Source organism: Homalodisca vitripennis, unplaced genomic scaffold (genome assembly GCF_021130785.1).
Source record: "Homalodisca vitripennis isolate AUS2020 unplaced genomic scaffold, UT_GWSS_2.1 ScUCBcl_6814;HRSCAF=14197, whole genome shotgun sequence".
NCBI classification, from domain to species: Eukaryota; Metazoa; Arthropoda; class Insecta; order Hemiptera; family Cicadellidae; genus Homalodisca; species Homalodisca vitripennis.
Genome location: NW_025782972.1, coordinates 4,712 through 28,855, shown reverse-complemented (window position 1 = coordinate 28,855; position 24,144 = coordinate 4,712). Strand labels below are relative to the sequence as shown.

Here is a 24,144-nt window from a genome sequence, read left to right as displayed (position 1 = left end):
ACATTTAGGACAAAATTTTATTAATTATGGAGAAAAACTCTAAATGTGTGACACAAACAACAGAAGTCTTATGTGTGTAACAAAGCCGATCTTATGAAGTTAATTTGCTCATTATTGAGATATCTTTTCTCAAAAACTGGATAAGCCTTTACTTCTGTTATGTTTATTATATCTTTTTTTGGTACACATTTTTGGAGGGGGATTTTTATAATTTCCTAATTTATCTTTATTTGTTCTAAGTAGAAAATTTAACTGGTTAGAATATTTTGCTGTTATTGTTAAAACAATCTTCAGAACCTCTTGAAAAAAATAACAAACAAAAAGAACGGTCATGCTTCATACTGATACATCAAACACTTCAGAAAAAAACCAATAATTTTGGAAAACAAACACAATTTTAGTTTATTTTGCTTACACAACCTTAATGATCCCAATTGTTTAAAAGATTTGTCTGTGTTAGTCTTCTCACTCTTCATAAAAGTCCAAATGAGATTATTTTTAGTTAGAAATATCTTCTGCCGGCACTTTTCAATTTACTATATGAAATGTCCATACCGTATCCTCAGTTCATCGGCTTTCTTCATGCATCCAACACGGAGTTGATTACTGGAGTGATTTAAATTCGCTTAATATTTGCAATATACTTCCTCTATTTTTTAAGAGAACAGACACCCTAGATCAAGTATAGTTTTGAGACCAATATGTTTTGGTCATTACATTTCTAGGAAAGTATGTCCACTAAACATTCACCGTGTAAAGGTTTATATAAAAACTCCTAACAAAAAATGTACTTGACACTTGACAGCTTGATATAACATTTCTGTCACATGGAAGGCCACAAAATTTCCAAACAATTAAGCTAATAAAATTATGTGCTTCATTGTTATTGTCCAAATCTCCCTAATGGCACTACATAAAATTCCCTTCATATATTTCACGGAAAGCTCATCAATGAAAGTTTTATATATTGCAAAGAAAGCTTTGACAACAACAAGAAACTTTTCAATAACTTCTAGTTTCTTTTAAATAAGAAACACAATGGTATAAAAACAACTCTCCACAAACTCACTTAACTCTCACACGGACATCGCACAACTTCCGAAGCTTTTTAGGCATCACTGCCCCTTGGGGACTCTGGTAGAATTCCTCTAAGCACCTGACCGTGAGATCATAAGTTTATGAACAACCAACTTTAGGCTCTGAAACGACCACATTCAGCGTCGCAGTGACACATACAGATGAAACTTGATGTAACCATTATGTGTTTTTATGCAGCAGTATAATAAAAGATATTACGTAATTTCTTTGAAATACGCAACCTAGTTATTTTTGACGGGACGCAAATGTGGAAAAAACTCAATATAATCCTGAGCAAGGAAAGTAGATTCTACTCATGTTGTTGACGTGATTCGACTATATCACAACTGTATTAGACTGTTTATTAATAAAATAAAATGTTAAGATCCACTATTTCTCCTGCAGATACGTAGTTAATAGTTAGAGACAAGACAACTTACTAGTTTTCTAAGCTTGAGTGGTTATTACACAAAACTGTAGAATATCTCCTCTATTAATTGTGCGTTGACTTTATCTTTCCTGAACGAGTACAATGTAATTATATATCACATAGGAGGCAGACTAGTTTTTGATTTAGAATGTTAAAATATTACTCCAAGGGTGGTGCATGTACTCCTTAGGAATGGAGTTGGCACACCAGAGAATCTGTTTGCGGCTCTGATAAAGGGATCACAAGACCCAACTACTGATAATAACACCCTGAAGGACTGGACGGTCCAGCCTGGCTACCCGGTTATCACGGCCATCACAAGTCAGGTGGACAACAGGAACATCACCTACCTACTTTCTCAGGTCAATGGTCATTCTTGTCACTGTAGCAGATTAATTCATTATAAACTTAAGAATGATCATATAAATTTTTAAACCATAGAATGTTAACTCATGCCATATTTTAAACCATCTTGAACCATGCATTTTGCTCTGATAGAACCACTAGTAATTCAGTGCTATGAATTTAATTATATGAATGCGTATCAAGAACGTAATATATTTACAATATTAGTAATTCATTTCACTTCTGTTATCGGTACATTAATTAATATATTTTTTCCATTTATTACGTTTTTCACCAGTTTTATTATTATTTTTTTTTTATTTTGGACCCTTGTCGTCTCTATTATTCAATGTTTAGTTTAGCAGTATTTCGGTATACTTTTATTGAAAAGTAGCAGAAAACAAGAAAAGAAAGCAACAAAAAAGTTCGTTTTTAATTGGAACTTGGGTATCTTAGCTACAAAGTTAAGACTGGTTTTTCTGTAATTTACTCAATTAATTAGAATAAGTTTAAAAAAATATTCTTAAGTAAACAAACAAGTAGTAAATTATTTAATTTAACATTTTTTACAGTAGCCCATTCAACATTTTTCTTGTTGGATTTTCATGGAAAAGATTACGATTATCAAACATATTAATAAGAAGCAGAAAACTCCTCACTTTTTGAACAGAAATTTGGGGAATATTTGATCTAGAATTGACAAAACTAAATGTTCTGAAAACTCTTAAAAAATAATTGAAAATTTACAGATAATTAAGTATACTGTACATGTAGACTTTCAGTTAAATGAGTACTACAGTGATAATTTCGGTTACACGAATCCTCCTTTACATTTTGTCTTGCTTGTTTAGCCCTTTTCAATGCTCCACTCCAATAGGCTTTTCATAAACTCTTTTGCAATCTAAAAGTTGAGACCTACAACACAGTTTGCACCTCACTTACTTCACAACTTTTCCAATACTCTAACTTTCCCTAATATCCTCCGTTGTAACATCAAAAGCACCATTACCCTAATGTGTACATACAAAGTTATTTTAGGCATTCTTTTCCATTTCCATATGATTAATGTTCAAGTACTCATTTTCGATCTGCGTTTAGCCATGAACACATCATTTGAACAGAAGTAAAATCTAAAGTTAGAAAGATCTACAAAATGTGACTGATTGCTTCCAAAACTGTTTTAAGTACCGGTACATTATAAGTTATAAGTACACGTTTTTAAGTTATTTAAATGTACGTGTCATTATATGTATTAAGTTCTCATTTTCATGTCACTGTCATGTTGGAATGTAATTCAAACTTATAAGCAATTTAGTAAATAACAAGTATTTGGTATCACATTGTTCGAAAAACAATATGGAATAATAATAGTAAATAAACATTGAATTTCCCATATCGTTTCATACCCGCTTTTCCAGATTGGTATCAATGTGGATAAGTAAATTTAGATGACGCAAATTAAAAATACACGCACAAGAGAACGTTAATTAGTCTTAGTAATATCTTTATTTGCATTTTATTAACAAATTATTAAGTTTTTGGTTTTAAATGGTAAAATGTTTTGACATAACTATTTGTGATCTCCATTATAAATGCCATATGCTCAAGTCCAATAGGTCCAATTACGCTTGGAATATGCCAATAGTCTACACTAGCCAATTACACTTGGAATGTGCCTATAGTCTGTCTACACTAGCAAATCCAAATGCCAATTTGACGTAACAATCGTAATCTAAATTATAAATGCCATATGCTCAGTCCAATAGGTCCAATTACACTTAAAACATGCCTATAGTTTACACTAGCCACTTGGAATGCGCCTATAGTCTGTCTACACTAGCAAATCCCAATGCCAATTTGACGTAACAATCGTGATCTTCATTACAGATGCCATATGCTCAATCCAATGGGTCAAATTACACTTAAAACATGCCTATAGTCTACACTAGCCAATTACACTTGGAATGCGCCTATAGTCTGTCTACACTAGCAAATCCCAATGCCAATTTGACGTAACAATCGTGATTTTCATTACAGATGCCATATGCTCAATCCAATGGGTCAAATTACACTTGGAATGTGCCTGTAGTCTACACTAGCGAATCTCAATGCCAATTTGACCCAGTGTTGGCTCCCAAGCACTGGCTTTACCCCTCTGACCCTTCTAGCAGCATACTGACCGTTGATGACAATGGTTGGCTCCTTCTTAACGTCGATCAGATTGGTAAAAAAATCAACTTACAGATAAACGGATCATACTGATAAACAAACTTAATGAATTTAAGTTTTATAAATGTAGTGTGTTACTCACGTAGGCATAATTGTAATTAATATCAATATACAAGTGTACAAGAGAAAGTGTTATTTTTATTCAAAGTTGTAATAATCATTCTTGTATGGGCACTGAAATCGTAACGATTTATTATTAGATATTTACGATAAAGGGTTGTAACGTCCATGTGAGTATAATCAGGATCATAGATTTTCCACTGAGCAGTTGTTCAAATTCCACATTCGTATGTAGTTACCAATATCTCTGAACATTTATTGTTATTGTTTTAGTGTTCCTCCTTATACATTTTAACAAAATATGACTTTTCTAAAGATTTTGTCTCGGACAACTTGTTTTGTGCTACAGACAAAAAAAAAGTAGAACTTGGCTTATTATTAATTTTTTTTGTAGGTCACATTTATGTTAAAGGATTTAATATGATCTATGTTTATTCACATAGATGATTATTAAATGCAAGAGAAAATTAATAATACAAGTTCTTTTCTTTTGCACATAGCTAGAAACAAAAAATGTGTTCTTGTAGCCTACTTTTTTATTTTCAGTCGTGGTAACATTTTATAAGGGTGACTATGATAGCGTTGGTATTTACAGTGGTTTATGTGTCGATTTTTGCACAAATCAATTTCACTTATGAACTGATTCAGAGATTACACTTGTTCCACTCCACATCGCCACTGTAAGGCAAGGTGGATTACTTAGTGCATGTATGTATTAAGTATGAGTCAGTTTAAAAATTTAGAAATAAACCTTAAACGTTCAAGCGTCATTTTAGTTATTTTGGTAACTTATTTATACTTTATATTCTCAAGTATGTAAGAATACAGAAGTAAGACGTCTTAACATTTTGATAGACGTTATTCACGAATGATTAATTCAGACATTGGCTAAAATATAGGTATTGCTCATTCCACGGACTGAAAGTTTATTTATTACTTATTATGTTTAGTTATTATATAATTTTTAGTTATTATTCCAGTTTATTTGCTGTATGGAATGCGAATTTTGGATAATGGGCGACAATAACACTCCGTGGAGTGAGTTTTTGTGAGTGTTTTGGTTTGCGCAACACTCCGAACAATCATTTATTTTGGAAATGTAGTAAAAGTTACTCCAGTGGGCTCAGGACTTCAACGGGAGGATGTTACTACAGTTTACAAGACAGCTATTGGAAACCTGACTTATGCTTTTGGAGGCATCATGCTACTGAAAATCCTTACTCTTATAAGGCTGAAGAGTGTTGGCTGCATGGTGGACATCATGTCATTAAAAAATGACTACTGAGCTCCTGGTGAAGACCACAATCATAGCTGATGACGTGGGAACTATCAATTTTGGCTGAAACCTACCACAGTCTCACGTTACCTGTCATATGTTTCACATCTGCCTCAAGTGATAATGACAGTCACTGATTGACAGTCTTATTAACTATGGTGGCTGTACAAAGTTCAGCATTTGAGACCTACTTATCAGGTTATTCTGGGCCTTCCAGTCCTCCATAATCCAACATTTAAGTATTATACATGTGTATCCAACGTAACGACTATAAACGTGCTTCCTACACCACAGCGGGAGCTGTCATTTCGGTCTTTGCGTAAAGTACAAACTTCTCGGTGTAAGCCTTTTAATGCAGTTACTGTTCAAAATAAATACCCATTTCGCGAAGAACATCAATATTTCTTTCAATATCGAATTTAACAATTAATTACAAATAACCTCTAGACAAAACAGGAATACGAATAAGTTATTACTAAATATATTTTATTTATAGCCTGTCTATAAAATAAGATGTCAAAGAAACAAATTACAATTGCTACTGATTTTAATATTTGTTATGGATGTTTTGTTAAATATTTTGAAAACTACTCTAGTAGAGTTATTAGAGATATTCTCTCTAAATACTCTCTACAGATTTACTAGCTCGGATTTAACATTGAAAATTATTTCATATTATATTTAACATATAGTCACTTCTTTCATAAACAATATCAAATATAGTAGACTCATACAAATATTATAACATTGCTTATCTGGTTAGATTATAAAACTGTTAATAAAATATCATAAATTATCAGAATAATACAAACACATAAGACGAATTAAATTGATGCTGAAGTGTAGTTTAAGTCCCAATAACAAGCCCATGCATGTGGCTGGAATTCTTAGAACACACTATTAAATAAATGATGTAATTTCACCAGTTTTGCTTTAAGTATTCTGTCTGATGTCTTAAGTATTGAGTGATAATCAATACACAGTTAATCTACAAAAAGCTAATCATAATAAATGAATCTTTAAAGAATAAGATTGGGGCGAAAAGAAAACTTAGTCATAAAATGCACTTTTTATGCAGGGTTAAGGATATTTTAGCCCTCTCTTCTAAATAACCTTACCGATTACGACGAAAGATTACATATGGCCGGTTAATACAACTTATGAAATAATTAACACAATCTTGAATCAAAAATATCATTCATTGTTGAGTAATCACAGAATTGGTTATTACAACCAATATAATAACAATAACATAATAACATGGATGTTAATATTTTAACATCCATGGATAATAAAATTATGAGCTCCATCATTAAAATGACTGAATGTCTTAGTTAACTGGCTTAATTTTGTTATGACATTAATTAATTCTTATTTCTGAAATTATTGGAAATTATTCTAATATTAATTGCTAATTCTCTAATATTCTCTAATTTCTCGAATTGCTAATAATTCTAATATTAACTTTACTGTAATAACAGTAAACGTCATCAAATTGTACTGTTAAAATGGATGATTTTCAGGGTACTACAGAGTGAACTATGATGCCGCCAACTGGGCCAAGCTCAAGTCACAACTGGACTCCAACTTCACAAGGATCAGCGACATCAACAGGGCTCAGATAATTGATGATGCATTCCACTTGGCCCAGACCGGTCACCTGGACTACGTCACAACCTTTGGCCTAACCAACTATCTTCCAGAGGAGAGAGCTTTTGCTCCATGGAACGCTTTCTTTGTCAATATGAGGTTCTTGATCAATATCTATTACAACACACCCACCGGAGATGGTCTTCAGGTATGCATCCACTCAGACATACATAAAGTTGATACATGTGTATTAATAATAGTTTATTGCGTTACAAATATCTGCCTAATTGTAACTTCATTTTTGAACAGTGTACTAAACTGTCTGCAGTTTCACGCCTATAATATTCTTCTTCACAAGTATTATTTTCATTCGTTTGAAAAAATTTTCGGTTTTTTTATTTTGTGAAGCGTTGAAAATACGCTTCATTTGAAATTTTAACTCGCTGTTTTTAACCATGTGTTTTTCTTTTCAGGAGTACGCCCGCAGGACTATGCTACCGACGGCATTCAATTTCTTTTTGGGAAACCTTGGACCAAACAAAGACAATTTCTTGTTTACAACGACAGTGGCGGCGGCAGGACTCTTTTCTTGTGAAGTCGGTCTCCCTGAGTGTAGAATATTAACTAAGAACACATTTGACGTCTGGCGCAAGAATTCCTCATACGAGTTAGTCTCCTTATACTGTCTAAGTCAATGTTTCAGTCATAATCCTTCTACTGAAATCTTCCTATTTCATATACTATACCGTATAAGTAGGCAAAGTTAGGTAGTGCAATAGATTTTTGTAGAGGAAATATTTTTATTTCATATTTTAAAGTCATTAACATAACTTCACTGAAGACAGAAGAAGTAGAAATTTGTTTTGATGAATTCACGAGGAATTGCAGGCATTTAGAGTAATACTAAATTTAGGCATTTTTGTGATTAGACTCAAATAAAAACGGCAGGAGATAAAAACGTGAGTTTTACAGTACATACATGAGATATTGTAGTTTTAGAAAGTCTAATGTTTTTTGATTGTTTATGACTACGCGTTTTTAATTAAAGTCATTTATGAAAATGATTCGTTATTTAAATACAATTTATCTTAAGGATTTTATCTTAAGGAATTTATCTTATTGTTTATTCATGTATTATGCTCATTGTTTGTTTATTTATGGCCATTTATAAATGGCCACTACTTCCAAATATATTTTATATGCATACTGTTGATGAATATAATAACAAAAGTTTACCAACTGTTCGTTGCACTTAGTGTGGTGTGTCCGCCATGCTGGATGCATTGAGAGTATGAGTTTGAGAAGTATGAACATGGTTGAAAAGTTCATACATTAAATAAATCCATAGGAATACACCTTGATCAAGGTTAGACCTGGGATGTTCACATCAACTTTATGTATTCAGAGCTATCCTCAGGGGTTTATGTCTTGAGCAGGGAGGTTAAATATTATTCTACTCAGGTACTGATGACTGTGTATTGTGGGCCGATTTACTCACATTTGTACTACAGTTTGACATTTTGGGACGACGACGCAGGAGCGGAGTTTAAAATATCCCGACTTAATAAATAGTCCAGTCGTATTACCTGATTGAAAAAATAAATATTTTTCTTACAGCAAACTAAAGGCACAATTTTGTCAAATACATCATAGATAAATAAAAAAAAAAAACCATTCCGAACCAAAATCGTCTATTAGGGGGTTTTAGGAGGGGTGGTTTTTAGGGGTGAAAACGGTTTTTTTTTGCAATTTGTGAGTAAACAATGCATCCTATTGAAAAAAATTCAAATGTAAAAGTTGTTGTTGGAAATAACAAAATCTACAACTTGTGTAGTAATCATTTTTTGCCCTAACCTCAAAAATTTCCCAAAAAATTCAAAAAACAGTTTTTTTTTGGTTTTTAATTTTTTTCTTTTACAAAAATGGTTCGATTGAGCTGAAAGTTTGATAAAATATACTTTGTTCTATTCTAAAACTACTGTATTTTTTTCATTAAGAAATATTCAGCCGTTATAATAAAATTTCACTTTAAAAAAAATATTTTGATAATTTTCAATCGCCATTTTGAAACATTTTTTTTAATCAAAAAAGGTTCTCTGACGGCTCATTATTTTCGTTTTTTTGTCTATTTTGAAGAAATGAAGTAAAAAATATGTAGTTTAATTGAAAAAACTGCAGAAAAATTGAAAATAAACAAAATATTGACATTTTTCATTATACATTGTATTATTTACGTGGAAAAATTGTTATTATTTATTTAAATTAAATTTTTTTTATGTTGAAGAATTTCCGAATATTTTGAAAAGTTTAGAAATATATTGTTGAATGTGAAAAGTTGGATTACAGGTATATAATAGTGTCCTTGAAGCAAAAGGGCGGGGTCAATCCTATTCTTCTATTATACGGGTCTCAGTTATGTTTCTAAGCATTCAATAATCAGCTGCTTTGTCGTCAGTCAAGTTATATTGGAGTAGTGTCGTGAAATAAGCCTCGCGATTAGCACTTTACAAGATTTTTGTCCATATAAAATACAAATCGTAAGTAAAACTTTAAAATTTTGCAAAACAAAATTTTATACAAATTATTCAATAAAAATTATTTTAAAAATAATACAGATCATAAATCTTTGTCTCTGTACATACAATTTTTACGCATGCTATTTATCTAGTAATTTTTAACGTATTTTCAGTATACTAATTTTATCGTACTTTCTGCATTTTATAGATTCATGTAAATGGTGGAAAAAGGTACCTTCTTGTATCATTTTGTAAAAGCCCGCGATGGAGATTTGGTGAAAATAAAAAGTCGAGGGATAGATACTCTTATTTCGTCAAGTAAACAAAGCAATGATCAGCGGTACAAAACATTTCAGAAATTGACTGAAGCACACATTCATGATGGTTGTCAATCGGCATACAATAGACCTCGATCAATTGTTACAGCTTCCAAAGAACAAACAAGAAAAAAAATCTATCGGGAAGAAGATTATGAAAGAAGAATGTGATTTTGATTTTGAGCATCATTGTGTTTTTTGTGAAGAACCTTGTAACCAAAATAGAGCATTTCGCGGCATGCAGTAGGTTGAGACTAAAGAAAAATTTTATCAACTTTAAAGGGAAGAGATGTTTCAGAATCATTTAATAAAAGTCTGTTAGTTAGACTGAATTTTCTCAAAGAATCAGATGAAGTTCAAGCTTATTATCATAATAGGTGCATGTCATCTTTTTATGATGGGACAAGCTCAACATCTTGTAGACATACATCGAGTGTAGATTCTAAAGATTTGTTTTGCAAAAATTTAAAGTTTTACTTACGATTTGTATTTTATATGGACAAAAATCTTGTAAAGTGCTAATCACGCGGCTTATTTCACGACACTACTCCAATATAACTTGACTGACGACAAAGCAGCTGATTATTGAATGCTTAGAAACATACTGAGACCCGTATAATAGAAGAATAGGATTGACCCCGCCCTTTTGCTTCAAGGACACTATTATATACCTGTACTATATATACCTGTAATCCAACTTTCACATTCAACAATATTTCTAAACTTTTCAAAATATTCGGAAATTCTTCAACATAAAAAAAATTTAATTTAAATAAATAATAACAATTTTTCCACGTAAAATAATACAATGTATAATGAAAAATGTCAATATTTTGTTTATTTTTCAATTTTTCTGCAGTTTTTTTCAATTAAAACTACATACTTTTTATTTCATTTCTTTCAAAATAGACAAAAAAAAAAAAACGAAAATAATGAGCCGTCAGAGAACCTTTTTTGATTAAAAAAAATGTTTCAAAAATGGCGATTGAAAATTATCAAAATATTTTTTTAAAGTGAAATTTTATTATAACGGCTGAATATTTCTAATGAAAAAAAATTACAGTAGTTTTAGAATAGAACAAAGTATATTTTATCAATCTTTTCAGCTCAATCGAACCATTTTTGTAAAAGAAAAAAATTAAAAACCAAAAAAACTGTTTTTTTTTGAATTTTTTTGGGAAATTTTTGAGGTTAGGGCAAAAATGATTACTAACACAAGTTGTAGATTTTTGTTATTTCCAACAACTTTTACATTTGAATTTTTTCAATAGGATGCATTGTTTACTCACAAATTGCAAAAAACCGTTTTCACCCCTAAAAAACCACCCCTCCTAAACCCCCTAATAGACGATTTTTGGTTCGGAATGGTTTTTTTTTATTTATCTATGATGTATTTGACAAAATTGTGCCATTAGTTTGCTGTAAGAAAATATTTATTTATTTGACCATTTTTTAACTTCTATTTCTCCTGGACTAAAAACATGTTGAATAAATTACCAATTTGGGACACAGAGTCATGCAAAATAATATTAAAAAAGCTGCGATTGTTGACTTTATCTTGCCTTTATGTTTCACAGCCAGAAAAATACGAGTACTGTTGTACCGTTTTACTGGCACATGAGGGGTTAGCTTTGAAATTTAAAATAAACTTTTGTGAAGGTTTAAAAATAAAAGAAAATCTTCTGAAATAAATAAAGTTGAAACTAAAATAAAACTTCTTCTTAACAATAATAACTGGAATTAAAATAAAAACTTCTTGACGACTTTTAAATTCAAACTTGTAATATATTCTTCACTCCCAAAATGTACAAAGTTCTTACAGCTTGTCTTTTATTCAATTTTCCAAATTCAAACATTCACACTCTAATCTGATCTGGCAATTCTTCACTTTAATTTATCTTCAAAATTCAATTATATTTGTTACTAATTTTCTTTACTTTACTTTAAAAGTATTCTTCAGTGATAGAGATTTAAAATCAAAATATTCTTCAGTGTTAGAGATTTAAAAATCAAAAAATCTTCAGTGTTAGAGATTTAAAAATCAAAAAATTGCTGAAAGCATCCGCAGGATCGATGACGATTAGCAAAAAGATTTATTCTGAGCACTTTCAACTCTACTCGTTAAAATCACTTCCGATTAACTGAGACGGAGGTACGGCACGTCTACCTCACCCCACCTCTCAATTTCGTTATCAAACACTGCCATCTGCGATGCGCGCCTCGCCGATAGCAGCCTCTTTTGTACAGCCCAGCCCTTATCATTCATCTGGGCCTACTCCTTCCACCCGTAATCCAGTTACCCCAGAATTATTATTTAATACAATCGGTACACTGTGCTCTTATGAAGGGGCGTGATGTGCATGAATATGAAACTATAAGCATGGCCTACTATCGTACAGGTGCCAAAATAATATTTGTTCGTGTGTCATTTTCATTACTGACAAGGGTTGATTTGATATAAATGTTTTAGCATTGGTATCACCGATAAATATTATTATTTTATGTTCTAGTGATTATGTGGATTGAGATTATTGATCTAACATTTACACCTTGAATAAATATTTACTTGTTGACACTTATGTTCTAGGATCCCACCTTTTGTAAAGCAGACCGTTCTGTGCACCGGCCTCGAAATGGAACCTACAGTTGAAACTTTTCTGGAAGTTTGGACATTCTATCTCTCCTCTGATAATGATGCAGAAAAGAGAACAATCATGTATGCAATGGGTTGTATTACCAACACTACTGCCATTAATATGTGAGTTTCATATATTCATAGGAGTTTTTAGATTTCCCAGTAACATTAGATTCGGTCTGCATTAATCAAAACGTATAATGTAATAAAACCAAAACTATATATACATATGTTCATCAAAAGGTGTCACAAACTTTTGTGGCTAATATTACTCATCATTTCAAACAAAAAATTGCATATGAACATAGGACGAGAAACGTCTTGTTTAGCCGCTAGCAGCCATTTGTTATTTGTTAAAAAATTTGTTGCCTCTAAAACTAGTTAAGCTGAAAAACCAAAATAAATTTGGCGTATAGGTTTGAATAGATGAAATGAATTTAAATATTTCAAATAAATAAGAAGACAATGAGAAAAAATAATTTGTTAATTTCTTTAATATTAACAAAATGGTGTCTGTTGAAACTTTGTAAAGCCAAATAACAAAAGAACCTAGTATAGATATAAAAAATGTACTTGACACTCATTATTTTAATAATTTTATTTGGGTAGTATGCTATTGAAATTTACATCCAATAAAAGTAAAATTTGACTGTAATTTTTTATACATTTTTAAATAAAACAAAATAGAATGTGGAACGAAAAATGTGTCGTTCCAACAGCCATTTGGAGTAAATATTTATATGTATTTAAATTAAATGCGAAAGCCAGAGTTTAAGTTAAGTCTAAGACAATGAAATACTGATTTTCTATTTTTAATATTTAATCCGATATATTTTATGTTATATCCACTTCACTCTGCAGCGCTGTCGAATTCATATAACTTCGTAAAAACTTTCTAGCAGTTCCAATATAAATGTCATCGGTTCCTTTAAGCTGTTGGAAAACTTAGCTACAGCCACATTTTTGCTGTTCTTGACGAGAACATAATATTCCAGCAGAGCAAGCTGCATACATTGGACATAAAACTAAAGGTCGATTCTGAATGATGAAAGCTTTAACAATTTACTCGTCCAGGTCCTTCTCAGGTGTTACTATCACCTTCTTAAGGATATTTTATAGCCTACTATCATAAAACACAATTTAACTAATATCTGCATTGTAGTTAGTTTATTTGATATTTACCATGGGGAAATGTGAAACAATTATTGCTGTCATAGTCGGATGGCAAACATCCAAACTCTGAAGGATGAAATGCTTACCGACTAATCCTAAAGACTAACCCACATAAACTTTTACTCCTTAACTGTCTAAATGTAAAACACTAGACATATATAAATTAAGTAGTTCTTATTAAAAATGTAAGAATGTTTTAAAATCAAGTTAATTTTCATCTTATAGTTAAATTAAGTTGTAAAGTTTTTGTGACTCTAGTAAATTTACATTTTTCACTCCATCAATGTTCTATTTATTTTGCAGGATTGAAACTGAATGTCCAAAAGTATGCAATTCCATATTTTTAGTAATAACTGTAAAATTCAAATAACTTAATATTGATAAAAGTTAACTATGTACAAAACATTATAAAGAAATCCTTTCACTTTATCTGTTAAACATTTACTAATATCTTAATGTTAAGTCCTTCATTTACCTACTGACTCTAATATGTTAAAACATGTAAATTAATGCAAGTGAATGTTTATCACAAGATTATGGCGGTTCAGTGTGAAGTTTTATGGCGAACAAACATAATTATGTTTAACAGTATTCATAACACGAGCAGTGTAAACCCGGCCGTATAAACTTCATTGTTTAACATCTTTGGGTGTGTCATAAAATCAACTTAATATTATAAATTAATCAGAACTAAGAAAACTCCATCAATACCACATTGTAATGGCATTCACGTATCAAATAATAGACGGTATAGTTTGAAAGTATCGTGTTTTAAGTGTAGGCTATATCATTGTAATGACATTCATGTGCACTTTAGGTTAAAATACATAGTTCTAAGCTTACAATGTCCAAATTCCTATTTAAGACTAAAATGTACATTTAATTTTTTACTAATGCCGTAAAATTTGCATTATGTTTTTTTTCAATAGTAATTTTTCTTCTACAAATGAATATTACAGCATTTATTTTACAACAGTTAAAATCATTCTACGTTGACATATGGATAGAATCATTGTTAAAAAATATTATTATTGTTATAATTTAAAGGTTTCTAAAGTGTTCGGAACTTGACAAAGCCCCTTCCAAATCCTTCTGCCTTCAAACCTTCCTCCTCTTCTCCCCTTACTCTGTCTCTACGTATCGCTCCTCTCATTTTATTCTCCTCTAATGCAGTATGTCCCCCTCCTTAGTTTTTAATAACTTGTGTCCCAACAGACTCTTCATGTGACCAATCTTATAAAACAGTGTATTCCTATAAATCGCCATAGCGATTCCATTCAGTATTTTATTGAATCTTTTAGTGTTAAGAATACACGAGTTGACACTTTTACTATGAGACGTCAGATTAAATGTTGGATTTTAAACAAAATACCCCTTCCGTCACTTCTAAACAAACATACTAGACATCACATATCTTACTACTCCCTTTTATTTCGTCATTCTATTAATTAGTGCATTCCAAAGTACGAAATTATTTCATAGTAATTTTTCTTATGACACGACTACAGCCATCTTTCTCTACTTCCTCTTTACCTTGCTATCCAGCCCTCGCTTTTATGTAAGAATTATTAATACATGTTTATTATAAGAAACTGAATGTACTATATTACTCGTACATTCAGTTTATATATTAATTACTTCTTGAATTACAGGTGAACATATGAATTTATCCGTTAATGCGCAAGTGAGGTGGGGAAACATCAACACTGTGCAGTTGTCCTAATACATTATAATAAGTTGTGTATTATATACCAGGTATCTGGACACTGTGACCGATACATACTCCAACAATGTTCGCTTGGAGGATCGCGGGATCGCATTCCAATCACTTGCTGCTCATCAGGCCGGTGTAATACCAGTATTACAATATCTTACCACTAATTACGTCAGATGCAGCAATGCGTGAGTACGAATATGGTCTCTTATTTAGATTAAATAATGGTAATCAACTTGACGTTTGTCATTTTTTAATGTTCTACTTTTTATGGTAACATCCATTTCGTCCTATGGTCCAAATATAGTTAAATATGACTGGTTATCTCTACAGACCTATTTAGGACTATATAAGCATATATAAGCATTGAATATTATTATTAACATTTTACCGGCTGTTGCCCACTTTGGAAGCACAACTATTACACTCGCGCTATTTGTAGAAATCTACGTTATTAATGACTTACAAAACGTAGTAAATAACAAATAAAATGTCTTAGGTAATCCTTGTTCTGGACTCTTAGGTCTACTTAACCTAAATAAAAGCGGGAAGACAGCAAGAATCCGGGATCCAGCTAGCCTAGGGGATGCTATGGGGAGGGGTTAACTTTAATATGAAGCAGTTCTAGCCTCTCGCCTTACCTCTCATTTGAAGCATGTAGCCTCAGTAGCGTGTATCAACGAGAGTGACTACCCCCAGGTGATATAGTTTTAATGAAGTAATAAGTGCCGGATTTACCCCTAGGCTGACTAGGCCTTGGCCTTGGGCTGCAGGCTATATATATACAGGGTGTATATTATGTCTGGAAACACCCAAATGTATCCTTTAATAATTTTAAATATAAATTTGAAACCTCTTACAATCGTGATAGAGATTGGGCATCTACTTTTTGGAACAATGTTTTGTTATGTCACACCAACGGGGGACGTCCTGCCGAGGGTATCGTGAATATTCTTAATGGAAGCCTATACCTTGTGATACTATTTTAAAGGTAATAGCTTACTGAATTGAATGCCACAAACCGCATCTCAAAGGATTTTATTCTATCAGAAAATAGAGCATTTATTAGTATTGAAAATTTTACTGATGTTCAACAATGTTAATTTTAACATGGTCTTGCCACAAATGTGTTACACTAATTTTTTAGCATTTTTTAAAATGTTCAATTAAAATAAAATAAACAATTTTATTTTTAAGCTGTTTCATTAGTACAAATTTACCAGTTTTTTATTACAATGAATAAAACTTATGAGTCACTTTCTCTGATTACTTATGAATCTGTACTTGGTGTTTTCCAGTCAGCAGGAAGGTTTAAAGAGACAAAGGTCACTAGCCTATGAGAAACATTATTGTGTTATTAATCATCTGGTCTACAGGTTTCAGTTTGTTGAGCATGGAGCTATCACTAGACAGGTCTAAGCTTGGGAATCACAAATGGACAAAGGTCATATCATTCCTGTCGAGTTAATCAGTGTCTCTGAAGCATTGCTGTCAACAAGTTATCTAATTACAGTAGTTCAGTTTTATTTTGGCATTTTAATGGAATTATCTGAAAGAGAACGAATTACTCTGTTGATGATGCGAGGATATGGCGATCGTCAAAGATCTTATCGGGAAGTTTGTAATTTGTTTAATGACACTTTCCCCAGAAAGGAATCCCATAAGTGTTTCAACAATATCAAAAACTATTGAGCGTTTTGAAAATGACAGGGAGTGTACGTAATCGGCCAAAGTCGGGTAGGATACAATCTGCAACAGATGAAGAACATGCACTAGATGTTTTTTGCAAACATTTATTGAAGACCCACATACATCGCTCAGAAAAGCTGCACACAGCAACATGATGTGCACCCTATGTCTGTGAGTAAGATTTTGAAAATTTAATAAATACAAACCATTTAAAGTTCATTTAGTCCAACAGTTAAGTGAGGATGATTACGACAGAAGAGTTGAGTTTTGTGAACTTGTGATGCGCAAATGTGATGACAATAGAGATTTTCTGACCAACATACTATTTTCTGATGAGGCAACTTTTTTCCTAAATGGCAATGTTAACAGGCACAAATTGCCGTTACTGGGGCTAGTGAAAACCCACATTGGATTACTGAGTCCCATTCACAGCAACCACAAAAAACTGAACGTATGGTGTGGAATTTTAGGTAACAAAATTGTTGGACCCTTTTTCATCAATGGAAATTTTAAATGCCGAACTTTACTACAATATGCTCCAAAATGAAATAATCCCAAGCTATTCAAATTGCATCAGGAGAATACTTTGAATAATGTATGGTTTTTCAGCAGGATGGTGCTCCACCCCATCTCCCATTATGGGAGACAGGTAAGAGAGTATTTGGATTTAAGGTTTCCTCATAAATGGATTGGCCGAAGAGGAGAAATCGAAATGGCCTCCAAGATCTCCGGATTTGTCACCAATCGATTATTTCCTATGGGGTCATTTAAAATCCAATGTTTATAGAAGAAAGCCTCATAATTTTGGAAGACCTAAGAAACAGGATTATAGAGGACATTGCTTTGATAACTGAAGAAATGTTAGGCAACTCTGTCGAATCATTTTACACAAGATTGGCTCATGTCAAACCGTAGAAGGAACACAGTTCGAACAATTGCTTTGACACCAAATGCAGGTAAAACGTTTGTTGTAAGACTTTTCTAACAGCATACATTATTTTTTATTTGTAATAAGAAATCAATAACATAAGTATTTCCATAATTGTACTGTAATAAAAACTGGCAAATTTTGTGCTAATAGAAACCAGCGGGGAGGCGGAATCCCTATCTCCGTAATGCTAACTTTATGTTCCTTTTCTCAAAATCTATTAGGCCTATCATTCTGTAATTTTTACCAGTTATTTATTTGGTTTTCATACATAACCTGAGTTTTTTTTTCATGTACTTTAATCAAGTCTTAGCCTAGATATGATTTTTTTTTTCTACCTGTATAAAAAATATTTTTATATTTTATCAGTTTTATTTTTTTTCTTCTTATAAGTTATTCAACTTAAGACCTTAAAAAAACTCAGCTTGTATAGAACAATAATAATATTATTGAGTAAAAATTTCAACTCTGTATCTATAGTGGTTCCTGAAAAAAGGAACATTACAAACTAAAAAAATACAAACTTGCGGAAAAACGGCAATTAAATGAAAATATTTTTGTTATTTGACTACCTAAAACATTCCAGCATCATATGAAGTGGCTGCTTCTTCATCTTCTTCAAGTTTTCTCTTCCTTAACTTTTCTAGTCTTCTTGACTGTCTCAAAAACCCTGAGATAGCTTGATCGGCTCTGCGGATGCGTTTCGCTGTCCAAAAACTTCATAGCACGAATAGTATTATAACTTGGTTTCAAGTCCCAATGACTTTAACACTCGACACTTAGTTATGTTACCATCATTGTAGCTGGCCACAGCTTCAAAGACACCAAATTCTAAAGTTTGTAATGTAACAAAATTGTTCTTAGGAATTCTGGTCCATATAACGCTGTTGACACTCTCGTTCACATTTTGTGTCTTGCCATGTGTACATTTTTTTTAATAAATTTTGGATCAATCAATGCTTTGAATATGGGCTTGATTGCTTGCATTATAGGCTCTGGTAAATTGTTCTTGTGCTCATACATTTTTGCCCTCAGCCTTGGCCTTGTTGTACTTACACCAAGATTTCTCACCTTGCGGGCACAATCGGTGCTCGGGTTTTTTCATCAGAAGATCCTGTGTGGCAATAAATAGCCCATATGGCTTGTCGCATATCTTGAACAGTTTTTATTCTCTCTTATGGCTTTGCCGTAGTATGACTGTATCTGGTCAATTTTTTTATCTGTTAGGCGATTCTTTCCCTCCCAAAGACTTTCCATCGTCGAGCTTCTGTTTTTTCAAATCCTGCTTCAGTCTGCGCAATCAAGCAACCCATTTCTCTTACTAACGTGGTTTATACACTCTAATTTTTTAATTTCAGTATTTCCATAGGGTTTTAATGCAACAATGCTTTCAAAGCTACTACTGTCTCCATCACCTAGGTAACTAAACATATCTTACTTTATACTTTTCTTCAGACCTCAGAAAAATTTGTCTTATACCGGCACCCTCCATGCTGCCGCTCGAGCCTTTATGGTTTGCGTAACAGTAGGCATCATGATTTTTGCTTGTCCACACAAATACAGTATTTAGACAACACTGCCACATCCATAACTTTACCACTATCAATGCTAGTACATGTTACCACTCTCCGTTAAGAGACTGGTGGCCTCTACGCTGCCATGTACCATCAAAACCAGCTGATATGTCTCGGGTTTCCAATATAACATCAGGTACATTACGCTTCTCTTCTTCAATCATCACTTCATTTTCTTGCACAGCCTCTTCTACAACAGCGTTTTTTTTCATAGAGTCAAATGCAGCTATTTTACATTTGTTATGTAGTATGGTAATGTATGGAGAAAACTTTGTTGGAGGTTGAGGAAGGTTGAGAATTCCGCACAAAGCTTGACCAGCAAGTAATCCCTTTTCCGATGCATCGTAAGCCATACACTAACCTAATATTTACATCAAAGTATGTTTTATTTACATCAGGAACTTTAACTTTTCCTTAGTTGTTACTGAATTTTACAACAAAATCACAATGTAAACAATGCAGAATCAATGTAGAGGCCAAACCAAACACAGTTTTCAGACGAATTTGTAAACCGTATTGTTTACAATTTTTATAAATAGTATTTTTTGCAGTAATATATCTGACAAAATACTTAGATCAATTAGTTCATTCTTATAACTATTGTCAATGTCATACTTATCATATTCAGAAAAGTCAATCTTCTTTGAAGAGCTTGATAACCTTGTAAGGCTTGCAAGTTTCAGGCAAGTTAGGCCTAGGTTGTGGAGTTTCAGCACTTTCTGTTGCATTATTTAGAATTTACCACTTTCTTTCTTCCCACGACCACCAATACCTTTTCTACTTTTGGTAATCTTACCAATAGCTCGCGGCATTTATACTTATAAAATATATCTAATTCCAACCTGAATTATCAAAAGTAAACAATAACACACACTCACACCAAATAATCTTGACAAAAGGTTATGATATGTTTGATTCAATTCAATTCAATTTGAGGTACTTTGGGATTATACCGACCACACCCAGACATGAATCGTTATTTAACATTTTGCTTCTACTGATTACTAGATTAGCGTAGAAGACTATTTCGTCAGTATAAAACAGGAATTGTCTTATCGCAAAACCCCTCCCCATCCTCAGACAGAGGTCAAAGTCGAGCGTCTAGTAGATAACGTGATTGCAGAGCCTCGCCGCCCGTTCAGCTGGTGCATCGCTTTGTTGTACTTTCGTGTTTTACCTCTACAATTTCTCCAAACACAAAAATTTAAACAAAAACAAAAACATTTACCAAACTAAAACTCTTTATTAAAAAAACACTCAAAAACTTGTTTTTTATTCTTGATCACATTCCGCCACCCAAAATGCGAGTGCCTCCGGCCATCAGCGCGGGCTTCGACAGCACCTTCGGTGCTGCCCGCGCGCTGATGTCGACGAAAGAAAAACATCCCTCGAGATAGTACCTATCAGTAAAATATCAAATTCTAGAGGGGCTAATCAGAAAATATAAATTGAATTGAAATGGAAAGGCAATTATGTACCGTGCAAAATCACGTGATGCCGCGCGGCCTGCCGTAATCAGGATTCTCGAGAAAGATAAGATAACAGCGACAACAATACCGATCACAATACCTGGAAATGCTTGTAAGTTTGTAATTTTTGTAATTGAAGAGTTGTTTTTTTCGTTCTATCATGTTTGTTTCTATAAATTTCTATTTTTGTGTTCTTCATACTGGTGTGGTCGGTATAATCCCAAAAGTACCCAATTTGACAGCTGTGAGTCAGTTCAGACACATTACTTATGCAGTGTAGCCAACATATGGACAAGAAAATAGCAAACAAAAGAAAGACTGGTTTGTATAAATACAAGTGTGACAGCGCGAAATATTGTAATGTAAAACTTTTCTTAGGTATGCATATTTGTTTTTCAGATTTTGTTCAAATGGATAACATATTTTAATAGCAATGTGTTATATATCAAATTGTTCAGAAATAAATTCTCCTTCAAAATAAAATAATAAAAAAAAAAAATTTTTTTTATTAAATTTTTACCTTACCCCAACCGCCCTCCCCTTAAAATGAAATTTTTGTTTTATTTAATTGAACCAATTTAAAAAAATGCTAAAAAAATTAGAGTGTAACACATTTTGTGGCAAGAACCATGTTAAAAATTACATTGTTGAACATCAGTAAATTTTCAATACTAAAAAATGCTCTATTTTCTGATAGAATAATTCCCTTGAGATGCGGTTTGTGGCATTCAATTCAGTAAGCTATTACCTTTAAAATTATGTATCACAAGGTATAGGCTTCCATTAAGAATATTCACGATACCCTCGGCAGGACGTCCCCCGTTGGTGTGACATAACAAAACATTGTTCCAAAAAGTAGATGCCCAATCTCTATCACGATTGTAAGAGTTTTCAAAATTTATATTTAAATTTATTAAAGGATATATTTGGGTGTTTCCAGACATAATATACACCCTGTATACCAAATAATAACTTTCTTTGTCATATTGCAGCTTAGGCACCAGGATCTCTGCCGTCATTGCTACCATATCTGAAATGATTACGCAAGAATCACAAATATCATATGTGAGTACAAATATCAATAACTTGTTAACACTTTTATAATGTCCTGTATTTAGTGTGTTAGTCCTTTATTTTTTGCGATAGATTGTGTGTGTGTTCCGGATTTTTGGAGTTAAGTATTACAGGATATTTTCATATCATCACGCTCAAACCACTAACTTATTATGCCTAAGACTAGGTAAGATCAAATAATGATCGGTTCCTGCATGAGTGATACCTTGGACAGACATATACCTTAGCAACCTCAAACGTAGATTTCGCGCTGTATTTATATATTTCAAGCCTTAATCGTTTGAAACAAGACTGGTGTCAGGTACATGTCTTAGGCATGAATTAAGATAACATTTGAGAAGAAAATCAAGTTCAGATGTTTAATAACTGTGAAATTCGGTTTAGCCATGGTGAGATCGGACACTGTAATGTGTAATGCCGCTGTCGGTCTTATCCAAACTTCTAGCATAGTGTGATACTTTATCTGGCGGAATTGGCCTTGGTGAGACCAGGCACTGTAATGTGTAATGCCGCTGTCGGTCTTATCCAAACTTCTAGCATAGTGTGATACTTTATCTGGCGGAATTGGCCTTGGTGAGACCAGGCACTGTAATGTGTAATGTCGCTATCAGCGGTATTCGCGCTTCGAGCATGTTTTGATACTTTACCTGTTGGAATTTGGCTTGGCCTTGGTGAAACCAGGCACTGTAATGTGTAATGTCGCTATCAGCGGTATCCGCGCTTCGAGTTGAGATGATACTGGACACAGCATTGTAATTTTTAGCGTACTATTCCACTTATAAAAGATTATAGCATAAGCATTCGATAAGCTAAGCCAATTACACCAAAATATTTCCAACAAATTTTAACTTTCCTCTAAATAAATTCTATTGTCAAGTATTTAAATGTAGTTTAACGTGTTAATTTAATTTATATAAAATAATAGGCCCTGACCTTATCCATCTAGAGTATAGTATCCCTCCGTAAGCAAAGAAAAGGACCAAGTGCAATTAATTCCATAGCAAATTTCTAAATTTCTCGGTTTGATTTCTTCTCTGATCAAATTTTAAAATTTGTAAAGGCTTTAAAATTTTACATATCAAATAATAAAATTTGTAGATAAAAAATAAAAGGTCATACATATGTTTAAAATATATAGAGATTATTAATTAAACATGTAATTATTGTCAGACACTAATAGTGAATAAGCATGTCAAATTTGACAATGGTATCCCAATCCGAAGTTCTATAAATTGCAGTTCATTTGAAAAGTGTGCACGGGTTTTTCTTTCTATCCACTACAAAGACGGTGGAATTGGCATAAAGTGTAATGATTGCTCTAGTACAGTACATACCCCTTTATTGGTCTTATGTGTTCGCTGAGCTAGATTCCTCCTTTGAGTTAAAGATTCATGGTATGAAAACATGCTTTTTATCAGTTCTGGCTAACATTAAATTCGAAGAGGATTTCAATAAGCTGAAACCATCTTTTCCTTAGGAGGTAATAATTTAATTTTTTTATATATTATACAATATATTATTATTATCAATATAAACATAATTCCATTGTCATGCAGGTGACGTCTATACTGAACAATTCCACTGTAGACCAGAGGTTGAAAGAACAGTTGATCTCTGTTGTCATCCCAGCCATTGCCCAGAAGCAAATGTGGACTTCTACCCCTCAGGCATCGGCTCTCTCTCAGTGGGTTGATAATTATATCAATTCTTCTGCATCAAATTTTGTCATTAACATCACGCTTGTGTTTGTATGTGCTTTAATTATATTACTCAAGTAATGTTTTATGGCCATGTCAAATTATTTTTTTTACAGTATAAACTTGGTTGAAGTTTGCAGTTTATTTTCTCCTTTGTTTTTTCCATATTATATCACTGTTCTCATATTTGAACATGCTTAATTAGATTAGTATTAGACTAGTATTAGTATTAATTGTAATCTATATATATATATAAAAATGAATGTTTGTATGTTTGTCCTTTATGGAATCGTGAACTATTGGACCGATCATGATGAAAATTTGTACGTATATGTATTTTTTCCACGGAGA

The 24,144-nt window shown here is 32.5% G+C and overlaps 1 protein-coding gene across 1 annotated transcript in view; it reads left to right on the top strand.

Annotated features, from left to right (window-relative positions):
- The window catches only part of LOC124373970 (aminopeptidase Ey-like), a 28,731-nt gene extending 4,794 nt beyond the window's left edge, over positions 1 to 23,937 (top strand). Inside the window, exons 5-12 of the mRNA XM_046832277.1 lie at positions 1,698 to 1,869; positions 3,890 to 4,076; positions 6,941 to 7,215; positions 7,481 to 7,674; positions 12,428 to 12,598; positions 15,404 to 15,550; positions 22,015 to 22,087; positions 23,653 to 23,937. Coding sequence (XP_046688233.1) covers positions 1,698 to 1,869; positions 3,890 to 4,076; positions 6,941 to 7,215; positions 7,481 to 7,674; positions 12,428 to 12,598; positions 15,404 to 15,550; positions 22,015 to 22,087; positions 23,653 to 23,874 — 1,441 coding nt within the window. The 3' untranslated portion in view covers positions 23,875 to 23,937. The remainder of the gene's footprint in view (positions 1 to 1,697; positions 1,870 to 3,889; positions 4,077 to 6,940; positions 7,216 to 7,480; positions 7,675 to 12,427; positions 12,599 to 15,403; positions 15,551 to 22,014; positions 22,088 to 23,652) is intronic.
- Positions 23,938 to 24,144: the final 207 nt, after the last annotated feature.